Raw genomic sequence first — 14,666 nt, 5'->3', positions numbered from 1 at the left:
GCAAACATAACAGCATTTTGACATTTAAATTCATTAAATAAAAATGTCACCAAAGAAAAACACTTTAAAATATTAAATGTATTATGTATGAAATACTGCCACTATTTATATATTCATATATATGTATACAACATGTACAATATAAAAGCAAACTACCCAGCAGAGATAAGCATGCCAAAATCTCACTAATAATGCGTTCTTAAAAGTATTATATAGTATTATGCATACAATGTAGTAGTCATGTCAACCCCTAGACATGACCGGATGTTTTGAAGTCATTTGAGTATATACGTTCATATATAAAACCAAATAAATATTATGAAAATATATATTAAGTTAGTCATCTATAATGATCTACTGTGGTTCAGTGTGGGACTTCTGTTATAGTGTAATTGTCTACTACATATTTATCGCTATATTTGTATAAGGATTCTCAAAAACACATATATATAAGAAGATGTGATATGAGTGCCAGTGAGACAACTCTCCATCCAAGTCACAATTTGTAAATAGTTAAACATTCATTATAGGTCAAAATATGGACTTCATCGGTACTGCATCTAGGTCTCGGATGTCTGGTAGTCTAAGTAATTACAGCTATGTCTCGGATGTATGGTATTCTAAGTTATTACAGCTAGGTCTCGGATGTCTTTTAGTCTAAGTTATTACAGCTAGGTCTCGGACGTCTGGTAGTCTAAGTAATTACAGCTAGGTCTCGGATGTCTGGTAGTCTAAGTAATTACAGCTAGGTCTCGGATGTCTGGTAGTCTAAGTAATTACAGCTAGGTCTCGGACGTCTGGTAGTCTAAGTAATTACAGCTAGGTCTCGGATGTCTTGTAGTCTAAGTTATTACAGCTAGGTCTCGGATATCTGGTAGTCTAAGTAATTACAGCTAGGTCTCGGATGTTTCTAGTCTAAGTTATTACAGCTAGGTCTAGGATGTCTTGTAGTCTAAGTATAACTAGGTCTCGGATGTCTGGTAGTCTATATAATTAATCTACAATATGACTAGCCTGTCAGCATTGTGGTTTTGTGTTAGAATCCAGCATGTGTCAATTGTGTTTGATTCATATCTCAATTGCTTAGGTTTGCAGTTTTCATATAGAAGTATTGATACTTTTTGTGGGGCACTCTGACTTCCTATGCCTATAATTACATTAGATGTACGTTTCATTATAATACATTATTCTGATTGGCTGATTGCAATCTCACGTTATTCTTTAATCAACTTAATTTCAAAATGAATTGTAACATGCATGTTGCGGTTCTACAATAAAACGCACAGGTAAATAAAAAAAAAGTTGATAGTTATCGTGTTTTCATGATCATAGCGAAAAAATGTTATTATAAGTATTGAATGCTTCTTTAGTAATTTCATAGGGTTGTAAAAGCGTTGACCGTGCGCACATACAAAATGTACTTCGGTCAATGGTTTTACACTCCAATGAATTTTCAAAAAGAAGCATTCAATTTTTAAATAAAATTTAGACACAACGATAAAACCAATAGTTTACACAAATACACTCAATCCATGCAATAACATAAAGATGGACATTTTCAATCTAGTTTGGTAGTTAAATACTTTTTATACTGCACTCGTTCTATTTGAGCAGTCAAAATGCGTTGACCGTATATTTCTATGTCATATACAGTCACTGACCTGATATCACTTTTCCTCATGAATATTTAAATAGAAATTGTCGAAATTATGTTTAATTATTCATACGACCTCTTCAACCTGTTCTTGTTTTCAATGTAAACAATGATGCGTTTAACGACTCAAACTTGTTTCTTTTGCAATTTTCGGGAAAAACATATTTCACTTTTTAATATTTTTTTGTTTGCAACCTATAAATCATTATGTTTTATGTTTATTGTTGATATTTTAGTCTGCAACGAATTCGTTCACCATTGATTGCGGTAATGATGTACATTTCATCGTGTTTTATATTTCTCCATCTGTGTGATATGAGGCCTTTTTAAAGGGGGTTTTTCACAATATTTCAATAAAAAAAAAATTAACACAATCAATAAGAATTGAAAATGTTTTTTTTTTACATTGCAGTATAAAGACAATAATAGTGCATTGACTTGACATATCAACGATATAAGGATTCGGCCCGAAACGGGGAAAATGCTCGGCACAGCCTCGCATTTCCCCGTTTCTAAGCCTCATCCTTATATCGTTGATATGTCAAGTCAATGCACTATTATTGTCTATAAATGGAACTAAACAAGATCAACGGAGAAGTGATTATTAGTGTGTATAAAAATTTCATATACATTAAAAATTAAAATGTACATGCAGAGACATATTGTTTTGTACAAGAACAAACCATTTATACATCATGTTAACCGTAATATAAAAAAGAACTAGCTATGATTGTTAATGTAAAAGTTAAAATAGAAATATGTACATTGTTTGCTCCATTCCCGCCAATAGACGGACAGTTTGGTCCTTGGCACTCCATAGTTTCTGAAATAGAGAACGAAAATGATGATAAAAAAGAATGATATTTAAAAATAGAAAGAATGTGACATATTCATCTAGGTCTATTTTGTTAAGGATGTCCGCTACTCGGGTTTTGATTTTTTGTCAGATATTCTTGTTTTATTAAAATTGTGCCCTAGAAAATATTAGACCGATAACCCTTTCTTTTCTGTTCATAATTTTATAACATTTAGTTAAAAAGCTATTTTTTAAAATCCTATCTATTTTCAGTTTTTAAAATATTTAAATGTATGCCAAAATTAAATCGAGAAAGCATTATTTCCCGCATAATTTTCATTTGGTCATATCATAAAAACAAGTACAAAGACCTATCATTTTAATTTCTATTTGTTTAAAACCATCAATTAATAAAAGTCTTCCAATTGCTTTGTGATTTTGAAACAGAGGAACGAACATACTAAACATAGACATATTGTAAGAAACGCATTCTCGTGGGATTTTTTTGTCATAAAATAAAAAATAAATAAACTTCCTTTATAAAATGAAAACATATACTTATTAGCATTCTATGTCTTGGTTTATTTTATTCTTATCTGCATCATGTGTACATATTTGGTGTTAGTTTTGGGATATCAAAAACAAAATTTTAAAAATTATAGGGTTCTCGTTTTTAATTTCACAAAAACCAAAACGGAAAACATACGTGTTTTCGTTTTTCGTATTTGATTTCACTTAACAAGAAACAAAATCCACATTCGGATTCAAACTCGGTATTGAGTTCTATTAATTTCTCATTTTGTTCTTCAGCCATTTTTTTTAGTTTTTGCTGTTACATTTCTTTTCATTAGTAATTCTATCAGAGTAAACCAAATTGGACCACCGTGTAAGTCCTAATCGTAAAGGTTAGCGGAGTCATAACATAAAGCATCATATGATAGAATGTAAGTTGTAACGTTGCACAGAATAACTTTGTTTCAATGAATATAGAGAGCTCAGTGGCCGAGTGGTCTAACTCGTTCAACTATTGTACCACCAATCAGATGAAATTCAGATCTATCACACCTTGTGTGCTCTTCAAAGCATAACGAATTCATAAACACAACTATCCTGCCAACACTAATCATGCTAATGTTGTGAATTTGAGCCCGCACGTGGCACGTGAGTTCAATCTTGATTAACAAGGATTGTTAGTTCTCCTGCCGAAGGTCGATGCATGGTTCTAACCGGGAACTCTGGCTTTAAACGGGGTTATACCTACCAATCAATCATATGAACTTATCTGCACTAAAGTAAGCAAATACTAACATCATTCTATACAATGTGTACAATGTATAGCTCACTATGCGGTATGGGCTTTGCTCATTGTTGAAGGCCGTACGGTGACCTATAGTTGTTAATGTCTGTGTCATTTTGGTCTTTTGTGGATAGCTGTCTCATTGGCAATCATACCACATCTTCTTTTTAATACAATTTCCGTATATGTTCTCTTCCGTATATATATTCTGTCTACTCACCAAAAAGTACAAATGAAGCGTTCCCTTTACCAAACCGGTTCTGCGCATGACAATAAAACTTCCCAAAGTCACTACCCTGAACAGTCTTAATAGTAAGTGAGTACCACTTCTCGTCAGCTTTTAATCTCTGGTCATCTTGTTGATTCAGATCATATTTGTCATTATCCTGAATTTGGTCGAGAGAACCTGTAGCTGGATTTACTTTATACCAAATAACCTCTGCTCTTGGGTTTGCTGTAATATATGTCAGTTAGTTTTATTTGTCGTTTCATCCACACACGGAATATCTTTCTTTTGAGCCGTGCATTTTTGTATTTTTGGGTTTTAAAAAGCAAGTCTGGTTCAAATAATATAGACCACTATTTGGATGATTTTTTATTTGGTGGCAAATCAGATTCTGATGAATGTGAACAACTGATGTTTCAGTATGATGAAATTTGCAAAAATTTAGGAGTCCCACTGGCAAATGAATTTCCATGGGCTTTGTTTGGATAGTCATATACATATGATTGTAATTGTAATTCAACATATTATGTTATATTAAAACACAAAGAGAATTTAACGTCCAGTGATAAATATTACAATCAAAGTATAACTAGCACCTGATTATTTTACTAAACCCTTAATTGTAAATGATCGACACTTTGCTCTGGAACATGCAAGAACTCGCTTACAAATTTTGTGTCTTTTATTTATGAAAGTTGTGTTTTGGCTTCGTGTCTATATTACGAGTTAAGCTATTTTCAACTGAATTTTTTAAGTAATTTCTTATCTCTGTTCTGTTGTCCCAGGTTCATGGAGAGTTGAATGCTCACAAACGTGTTTGACATGGTCAATGTCTGTATGTGTCATTGGCCAAGTCTAAATGGTTTTCTTTGGTCGCTGTCTGTCCAATTTTCAATTATTGTTTCGTCATAAATCAGGCAGTTTTTTTTTTTACTTTTTAATTTTTAAAATTTTTAATTGTTTCACATTTTTCATGTCGGGATATTAATAGCAGACTTTAAGGTATAATTATTTTGATGTATTTCAATATCGGAAAAATTGCATGATTTCTTTGTCTTCGTATCGAAATAATATGTAAAGGTTCGACATGTACAAGTAATTATTTCGAAGCGTTTTGAACAATGTTTTCAATCATACCCTTACCTGCTACAATGCAGTCTAATTTGGCACTAAATCTCCTGTTCTGAACTTGGCCTACAGTATCCATCTGAGCCTCACAATATGGTGAAAACGTAACCTCTATCTGAACAGCATAATCTGCTGGGGGCTTTACATTATTGTCAGCTATACATAAAAACTGTCCACGGGTTGCTGCATTTATATTGTAGATTTCATAAACTCCGCCCTGTTTAGGAAGAAAAGTAGTCTCATACTTAATAATAGGATGATTTAAAAAGATGTGGGTAGGTGTCAATGAGACAACTCTCCATCCAAGTCACAATTTGTAAAAGTAAATCATTATATTCAAAGTTATATGTTTAACAATCAAGGATCTTTCTCTTCCCCACAACACCATGTAGAAAACTGAAGCAAAACACATTTGACATACTCAGTACTTGTATTTTGACATGATTGCTCAAGGTTCTGCCTTTCTCAGACTTTTAAAATACGCATTTACACAAAATCCGTTGGAGATGTACCGATTGATACTCAAATGTGGGAGAATGTGAGATATTTATTGATTATCATTGGATTTTATCTTGCTTTTAGTTGCTATTTGTATTTATAGCTTCCTGCATGCCAATATGACGAGTCAAACAATTTACAACTGCTTTTTACCATTTGCTCTTTTTTTTGTTCTATTATACCAATGTCCATAGAGTTTTATGCAGAGTTTGGAGTGTTCATATACATGTTTGATCTCACCACATTCCAAATGTACCTGTCCAAAGTCAGAAGTCTGTTGTTGTCGTTGGTTGCTGTCTGCAGTTAAAAGTCAGGAATATGACAGTATATCAATATTCTGTTAATGTGTTTGAGCTTTTGATTTTGTAATTTAATAAGGGACTATCCGTTTTGAATTTTCCTTGAAGATCAGTATTTTTGTGATTTGTTTTTAATTTCTTTTTCGTTTATCGTTTAGTCATAAATCATGACCTCTTGTCTTTTATTTTTTGTTATTTCACGTTTTGTCATGAATAGGCCTTTATAGCCGAATATAAAGTGTGGGTCTTAATCTTTGTAAGCCTATAGTTACTTTAAAAATTCACGTCATTTTGGTTATATCCAACTGGCAATCTCCTTATTTCATAATATGTGTGAACTCCTGCCCTCTTGTAAAATAGCAAAACATCAAAGGCTCAAACACATCAAACGAATGGAAAACGACTGTCAAAATCAAGACTTGAGCTGCGTCGGATAGAAATCGACCTTATGCAAGAGCATGTACACATATACATATATTAAACTTTGATCGAGTTTGGAATAACTAAGATATAAAATCTGCATTTTGGTCCGTTTAAAAGGGTTGTCTTCTTATGAAATAAAATTGAGAAAGGAAATGGTGAATATGTCAAAGCGACAACCACCCGACCATAGAGCAAACAACAACCTACTTTTGGAACAATGACAGACTTTCCGTAGAAATTATTTTAACCCAAAATAGGTTAACAGAGGTATTGATTTTCGTTTGCATAAGGTGGATTTCTATCCGACGCAGCTCACTTGTTACAGTCTTTTTCTTATGAAGAAAAGTGTGTATTAAACCTAGGTTTAAAGCTAGCTAAACCTTTCACTTGTATTAAAGTCGTATGAAAGTCGCATCAAATGCCATTATATCAACGACGATGTGTGAACAAAACAAACAGACATAAAAGGTAGTGTAAGCAGCATCTGCTTCAAATGTGGCACCCGTCATGTTGTTTGAAAGTTTGGCAAGAGTATATAATCTATATAAGGATCTGTTATGTTAAAAGCAAATATCTAAACCACGCCTTACCCAATGTTGAAATCCTCCTCCTGGTAATGGTAGACCGTCGCCTCGTTTCCATGTTATATTTGGAGTAGGAATACCGTTTGCTTCACATTTCAGTGTTATATTAGATCCTTCCTGGACAACTATATTTGATTTACTATCTAATTTTACTGTTGGTGCAACTAAAACATATTTTAAAAAAAGATGAATGCATACAATTTTGCTTATTTCTCTTTGATTATATGCATCGACTGAACTATAGTACCGTTTGAAATTTTATTACATGCTTATCTTGTCCCTTTCTTGTAATAAATTGCCTTGGAAAGTTCTTGCTTGGATTTTTTTTCTCATTATCTAGAATTAGTTTTTACTGATGATCGTTGTTAAGTATCTTACCAAATTTGCCGTTTATTTCTATATTGACGAATATTCTTGATTTTTTCACGTCTGTATGCCTGTAATATGCTTACAACCTGATGTGATAACTAGGAAAATGCATACATTTCGTTGATAATATATATAGCGTTCGGACTACAGCACTTAGGTATGTAGGGAAACAGCTGATGCAAGTAGGATTACAATCACTAAATATAGCATATATATCTTCCCCTACCTCACCCAAAACAAGACAACAAACAAACAAAAAGGAGAATAAACAGAAGTACAGAAGTTATCGAGAAAATAAGGATCAGTAGTATACCGCTGTTCAACTGTCATAATTCGATTAAGCAAAAACATAATCGTGTTTAAAATACAGGGGTGTGCAATTCGCCGTTTCAGAATCAAATGCATTCTGGGTAATATTTTCAAAAATGTACATCGAAACGTCATGATTAGTTGAAAACGTCCAAAACAATGGAAATTTAACCAATGTCGTGACGTCATTTTCATTTTGGGATACGAACAATGAAATTACTCATAGTCCTTTAGATTCTGAAACGGTCAAATTGGTTTTTATTTACTTACTCTGAACAGTTAGAAGACCAAGCTTTTTCGGCCATTGTAAATAGTTCTGATTGGCGAGTCTGATCATACACGTATAAGAGCCGGCATCATTTTCAGTCAATGCCCTGATGACAAGTTGATACAGTTCCCTATTATTAATAACAGATTTTCTGACATAATATTTCGGATGACCTTCAACTACATCATTAACATGGATCTTTTCATTGGATGATATTAGTAATGGTGTTCCTGATGGTGTTGTTTGTTTAACCCATTGTAGCTGTAATACAGAGTGATATATTTTGTAATAACACTATCAGTTGCTGTTTTATACAAAAAATGAAAAATTCGAAGTTTGATATCTAATAGGGACAGTCACGCTTAATACATTTTTTTTTTATATCAAACACAAAAACAAATCATGTTTTTTCAACAGTTCATTGACACGTTAATTTGTTCTATTCACTCACAATCTTATTGTTGTCAGAATTTTTGTATGCCCCATTTATGGGCATTACGTTTTCTGGTCTGTGCGTCCGTTCGTCCGTTTGTCCCGCTTCAGATTAAAGTTTTGGTTAAAGTTTTTGGTCGAGGTAGTTTTTGATGAAGTTGAAGTCCAATCAACTTGAAACTTAGTATTCATATTCCATATGATATGATATGAATGCCAAATTAGAGTTTTTATCCCGTTTTCACGGTCCGCTGAACATAGAAAATGATAATACGGATGGGTCATCCGTGTACTGGTTTATTCCTTGAATGCCAACATCCTTTGATCTACCGACAAAAATAATGTTGGTGTTCGAGGAATAGGTGCAAAAAGTTATCACAACAAAAGTGCATGCTTATCAAAACAATAATACTAATTAAACAGATAGTTAAAATTTAATTCATATTTGTTACGTTGTTGACATTTTTATGCTGATACTGCTTGAACGAATATGGATTCTCTTAAAATGAAACTTTGAAAAGTGTTGCATCACAAAGTCAACATGTGCATATTGTCAAAAATTCCAGTTTACACAAATGTGCAGCCTCTTTGGACTTTAAAGGTTTTTTTCAATATTTCTATAGTTGTGTGTGCTGTAACATCCTACCATATTACTTGATTAAATTTCTTGAAACTTTGTATCACGTGTTAGAATACTATTGTTTTATTATGTTCAGTTTGTTTAGGATTGTTTTTCTTGGTAATAATACTACACCTTTTTTGCAAGTGATTCATGAAATTATATTGGTAAGGGGTTTATCATGTTCGCAAATCATCGGTGTTCTTATAAAAAAAAAAGTAATGTATTATGATTGATATTGATACAAATCTCCACAAGAGACCAAATGACACAGAAATTTACAAATATGGGTCATCGTACAGTCTTCAACTATGAGCAAAGCCCATACCACATAGTCGAACTAACTATACAAATCAGATGAAACCGGTTTAACTCATCAGATGGAAATAAATAGAAATACTATACAGAGTAGACGTGGCCATGTACTTGTATATCCAAACAAACAAAAAAACACCCTTAAGTACATCCTCTGAGAAAACTTGCAGTTACTGAGAGCTAGTTCAAAGCCACAAACAACTAAAAAAATCAATTCTCTTTAGACTAAATTCTTGTTACCCTATTTTATGGATTTTCTTCAAAATTTGTTGATTGTCAGCTTCAAGTTGGAAGTTATCAAATTTACTCAATTATTTCTGATGATTTTTAAAGTAGTTAATAATTATTGTTCAATTAAAATATTCATATAATTCGTGTATATACTTAACAAAATAATATTTAAAATAATATGGAACTAAATAAATCTCTAATATCGTCTTTTAGTTTGAAATAATTGTATTTAACTAAATATATATTATATTTATATATATGTCTTATGTTAATAAAACTTTTTCATTCCCAAATTTATTTATTTTTTGATAAATAGTAAAAAAAAGATCATTTTCTTTCTATCTTAATATTCATAATTATTTAACCATTAAATTTTGCTACTTTTCTTATCAAAATGTGATAAAATGTTACAATTGCGTCAAGTTCACTAATTATTTTTTACAGTTAAATACTTATAAAAACACCTATTGTTATTTTATAAACATCCATTGAAATATTTTTGTTGGCATTCAAGGAATAGGTAACATATAAAATGTTGGCATTCGAGGAAGACACCCGTGTACTTGGGAAACACATTCTTGTTTTATTTATTTCATATGTGATTGATAAATAAAAAACGAATAAATTTATTCCAATCATTAATACTAGTAAATGAATATACTTACTACCGCTGATGATGGGTTCAGGTTAATTACGGAGCAGTTGAGATACCCAATCTGACCTTGTTGCTTCACCTCTGGTAAAATGGCATCAACAATTTCTGGTCTCGTACCCATAGAGCTTACTGCATAAGAAAAAATATCAACAAACAAATTTACCGTATGAAAAATAATGTTGTATAAAAATAAGAAGATGTGGTATGATTGCCAATGAGACATCTCTCCACATATGACCAAATGACACAGACATAAACAACTGTAGATCTCCGAATAGAACTCGTGCCGCATAAAAAGACACAAAAGACCCCGAAATGACAGTTCAAAGCTAATAACAACAAATAAAAAAATCATACATCTCGGACTAAAACATTCAATTATTAGTACACATTCAACATCCAATAGATTAAGTCTATATATAGACGCTATGAACATTTTATTAAAGTATAAGCAATCCAAATATTTTTTAGATTGAGTATATTCAACTGAAAACAAAATCAACATTAATACCAGTAAAAACAATAGTCAAAGATATAATCATGGTGTTGAATAGGTAACCTACATGTACATACGAAACGACTGGATTAAGCAGTGTTCGTTACTAATTAAATAAGGTACAAACCATTCATTTGGGGGAAGAGCAATTAATTTTTTTTTTAAATTAAAAAAAAACACAATCAATTATTTTCATTTTTTTAACTCAATTTTGAATTTATTTTATTAATTAAAATTTCAATGAATCTTCCAAACGAAGTAGTTTGAATCCGGCTCATGGTATAATAATTAAAAAAGTATTGTAAATAATGACTATATCAATATGGTATATTATAAACAATGACTATGAATAAAAGACATATTGACAATTCTATAGAGTTTGTTCAGCTTTACGCAGGTTCAGACTGTCTGAAATGAAAGAGGAAGTCAATTTTAGGATCTTGTATGAATTATTATTTAATAAAAGGATTATATTATTTTCATTTTTTCAAATTTTGTAGGATCATCGATTATATTTGAAACTTTTTGGTAAAATATGGTCCTTTTAGTTGAGTTTTTTCACAGGGTAAAAGATTTCAATTTGACCAGAATTACATACAGAGCAGTATCTCTCATTTCTGGGAATATTTAAATGTCTCCCTCTTTCAATTATCAGTATATGAGCACTTATGCGGATCTAACATATTGCAGCTCTGTCACTTCTGTTTTTTGAGATATCAACATAGGTTGGTCTTCGGCCCATTATGTAGACACTCTTGAAAAAGTCTAACTTTTTTCTTTCAAGTATATTTGCATTTTGAACTTGCAAACATTGGTCATTAATTCTTTGTTTAATGGAATTTAAATTACATAATTGAAGTTATAAATGATACATTTAAAAATACGAAGTGTAGACGAATGTGCACTACAATCTAGACAAGATAAAGAGAAAGAACAGTTCCTAATGCAGTTCCACAGTATTGTACAGTGAGTATTTCCAGAGCCCAAATACGTACATTCTTTAGGATATAAATTTCAGGCTAGAACCGACTTTAAGCATTTGATTTAATCTTTTAGACATTTAGTGCTGTATCTTAATGGACATCATATGTTTTATATTGTACTGTCTTGAGTCTTTTAAAGTTTTTTTTTATTTATTGTATAATTTACAATGGGTTAAAAATATTTCGCTAAAATGGGCATTGACAATTTCAATTTTCGCTAAAATGGGTTAAAAATCAGGCGCTAAAATGGGTTCTACTTTGGCGCTAAAACGTCCGATTTTTTTCGCTCAAATGTCCTATCAATGCTCTAAAATGTCCTATCAATGCGCTAAAATGTCCTCCGTCGCTCCCAATAGAAGACGAATTACATGGACGATATCTTGCATATTTGAATGTCTGGTAAACCTTCATAAAAGATGAAGGCACTATCTCGTTGATCATTGTTTGTTTACCCCATTCATTTTAAAACAGTTTTATAAAGGCAAATTAATCACTGCTCAAGTGATATATACAAGCAACAACATTCATATAATATATTCATATAATTTGTATATATTTTTATGATTCATTTTTTACGTTACGCTAAATAAGTAAAAAATCTACATTAGCAATAGTAACGGGCATAATAGGTCACACTAGACAAACATGGCGCTTATTTCAAATCCCACTCCTTTTGTCCGAACCTATACTGCCATTTTACACCTGTTTTTCGTGTGGTTTTTTTTCGTGTGTGTTTTATGTATATTTTCTATATGTACATAAAAGACTTACCACATACACATGTTGAAGTCAAGACAGTCAAAAAGGCAAAAAGTTTCATTTCTTTCTAACCATAATAACTAAAATTAAATAAATGGACGTCCATAAACAACTTTTATCAAATTTTATCTTTATCTCAAATATCTGTTATCACGTGTTATTCCGTCCGCATTCGTAGTGACATTGGAATTCGTCAAGTTAATCTATATTTATTGAGATATTTGTCCAATCACGGGAAATCCCGATGCTTCATTGTACAGTTATGGTATAAAAAACCTACGTACTAATATACAATTGTATATAAAGTCACACGTATGCCTTCAACTCCTCGATATATTATGCGCACTTCTTAATATTAGTAAATGCATATTACATGTATTATGTTTTACTTATTTCTACGTTTAATTCATAGGGTTAAAATGTGCCTTTATTTGTAAATACAATACTTTACTAATTTTTACGTTTATTCCATAATCTTTGGAACAACATTATTGTAAAAAAAACCGACAGAAGAGTTAACAAATGAATGCATTTACGTGGCATCTCTATTAGTCACACGACATTATTTTTTAATTATCTACCCTGATTCACCCAGTAGTGTGTTTTTTTTAATAGAAATGAAGAAGGTGTGGTATATTTGCCAATGAACAATGTTGTAGAAAAAGCTCATATTAGTCGCCGTATGGCCTTGATTTACATTCGAGACAAGTCAACTCTAGAAGGAGCATATAAAAAAAGTTTACAAAGCATAACGAGGGTTCAAAGTTTGCAGCAAAACTGCAGCATGGATTGGTCGATTTTTGCAACTTTTGGGTAATTGTAGAAACTTTTAAAACAGAATAAGAATCATTGTTAAATCAAAAATTAAAATTCTATTTGAAGTTTATTAATGTTTCGAGTAATTTCGTTTTAATTGGTGGTGTCATAACGATGCAATATTTACAACAACAAAAATGTTCATGCAATTTGCTACGTAAAATCAACACTGACTTCAACAACAATATGGTATCTAGAGTTTTAGTTTGGGGGAAAATATTTATTTATTAGTTGAAATAGTGTTTTAACTAGCTCTAAGATCGGTTATCTGTGTCCTTTGTCTTATTGTTTTTTCTTTTAAAATGCTGCAGGGGCTTTTCGAAAGTATCATAAGATATGTCATAAGATATATCTTAGGACATATTTTATGATCATCTTATGACTATCATATGTCATAGGATGTAAATCAAAGCTGTCTTAAGAGAGTCATAGCTATGATGCTCTTTTGACTGTCATAAGTGAACATTATTTTCTATTATTTTAAATAATGATTAAAAAGTATAAAATATAAGAATGAAAATGAAAAGTATGAACATATTAGTTATTACTATTCTTAATATTTACGAATATTTTTTTTTTTCATTATAATAAACCTGAAATTTTATACAAAAAGTAATTGAAATTTGAGTTGATAGTTTGTTTAAATTTAGTTTGTAATATATGTTTAATCTTGAACTTCGCTTTCGTGTATCATCATACATGCATTGTTATTTAGCTGTGAATACTTTTTAGATTCGGTACATCGAGTACCCGCTTAACAAAATGCCCGTGCACATACGTAAATATAGTACTATTAAATATACTAGGAACGAAATAATATGTATATATTGTACAAAACCATAAGTTAGAAAAAAATCCAAGTTGTATGTTGCAGGAGATTCAAATTTTAATTCACATAGTAATAAAATCTTTACTATTTAGCTAACCGAGAAACACAACAAATATTTTTTTACAATTAATATGAAATTATGCCAAAAAAGTCATGAAAAGTAATTAAAATTTTAGTTGACAATCATAAGACCATCATAAGTCATGTCGCGAGGGGTCTTAAGTTTACGACAAAAGTTATGACAAATCGTAACTTAGGACACTTTCGAAAACATATCTTACGACTATGACATGTCCTAAGACCATCATAAGACATGTCTTAGTCATAAGATACTTTCGAAAACCAGGCCCCTGAGTACTGATTTAATGTATCACGCCCTTAACTGATATTTAATAGAGCTGATCTGTTTAATGCTGAGTAACGATCTAATGTGTCAAGCACTTTCCAACTAAATTAATATTTAATAGAGCCTTTTTTTTCCTAATGCTGAGTACTCGTGACAATCTAATGTGTCAAGCCCTTCCAACTTTTATTTAATACAGCTTGTTCGAAAGTTGCACTGGTACACTGCTGTCCCAGCTGGGATAGGACATAGATCTAGTTCTCAAAAACTAGATTAACACTATGCTTTGTGTGTCTGTCCAAATTTCAGGAGCTTGCATGTCACCCATTGGTTGTCG

At 31.5% G+C, this 14,666-nt stretch overlaps 1 protein-coding gene across 1 annotated transcript; it reads right to left on the bottom strand.

The window, feature by feature from the left end:
• Nucleotides 1-2,252: 2,252 nt before the first annotated feature.
• Nucleotides 2,253-12,502, bottom strand: LOC143075837 (lachesin-like). Its single transcript, XM_076251413.1, has 7 exons — nt 12,354-12,502; nt 10,114-10,232; nt 7,854-8,112; nt 6,912-7,069; nt 5,117-5,318; nt 3,968-4,201; nt 2,253-2,477 (listed from the first exon to the last, which is right to left on the bottom strand). Exons 1-7 carry the CDS (start codon nt 12,400-12,402, stop codon nt 2,353-2,355), a joined length of 1,146 nt encoding a protein of 381 aa, XP_076107528.1. The 5' UTR covers nt 12,403-12,502; the 3' UTR covers nt 2,253-2,352.
• Between the last annotated feature and the right edge of the window lie 2,164 nt (nt 12,503-14,666).

The sequence above is a fragment of the Mytilus galloprovincialis genome, chromosome 5 (assembly GCF_965363235.1).
Source record: "Mytilus galloprovincialis chromosome 5, xbMytGall1.hap1.1, whole genome shotgun sequence".
Lineage (NCBI taxonomy): Eukaryota > Metazoa > Mollusca > Bivalvia > Mytilida > Mytilidae > Mytilus > Mytilus galloprovincialis.
This window is presented reverse-complemented; position numbering and strand designations above follow the sequence as displayed.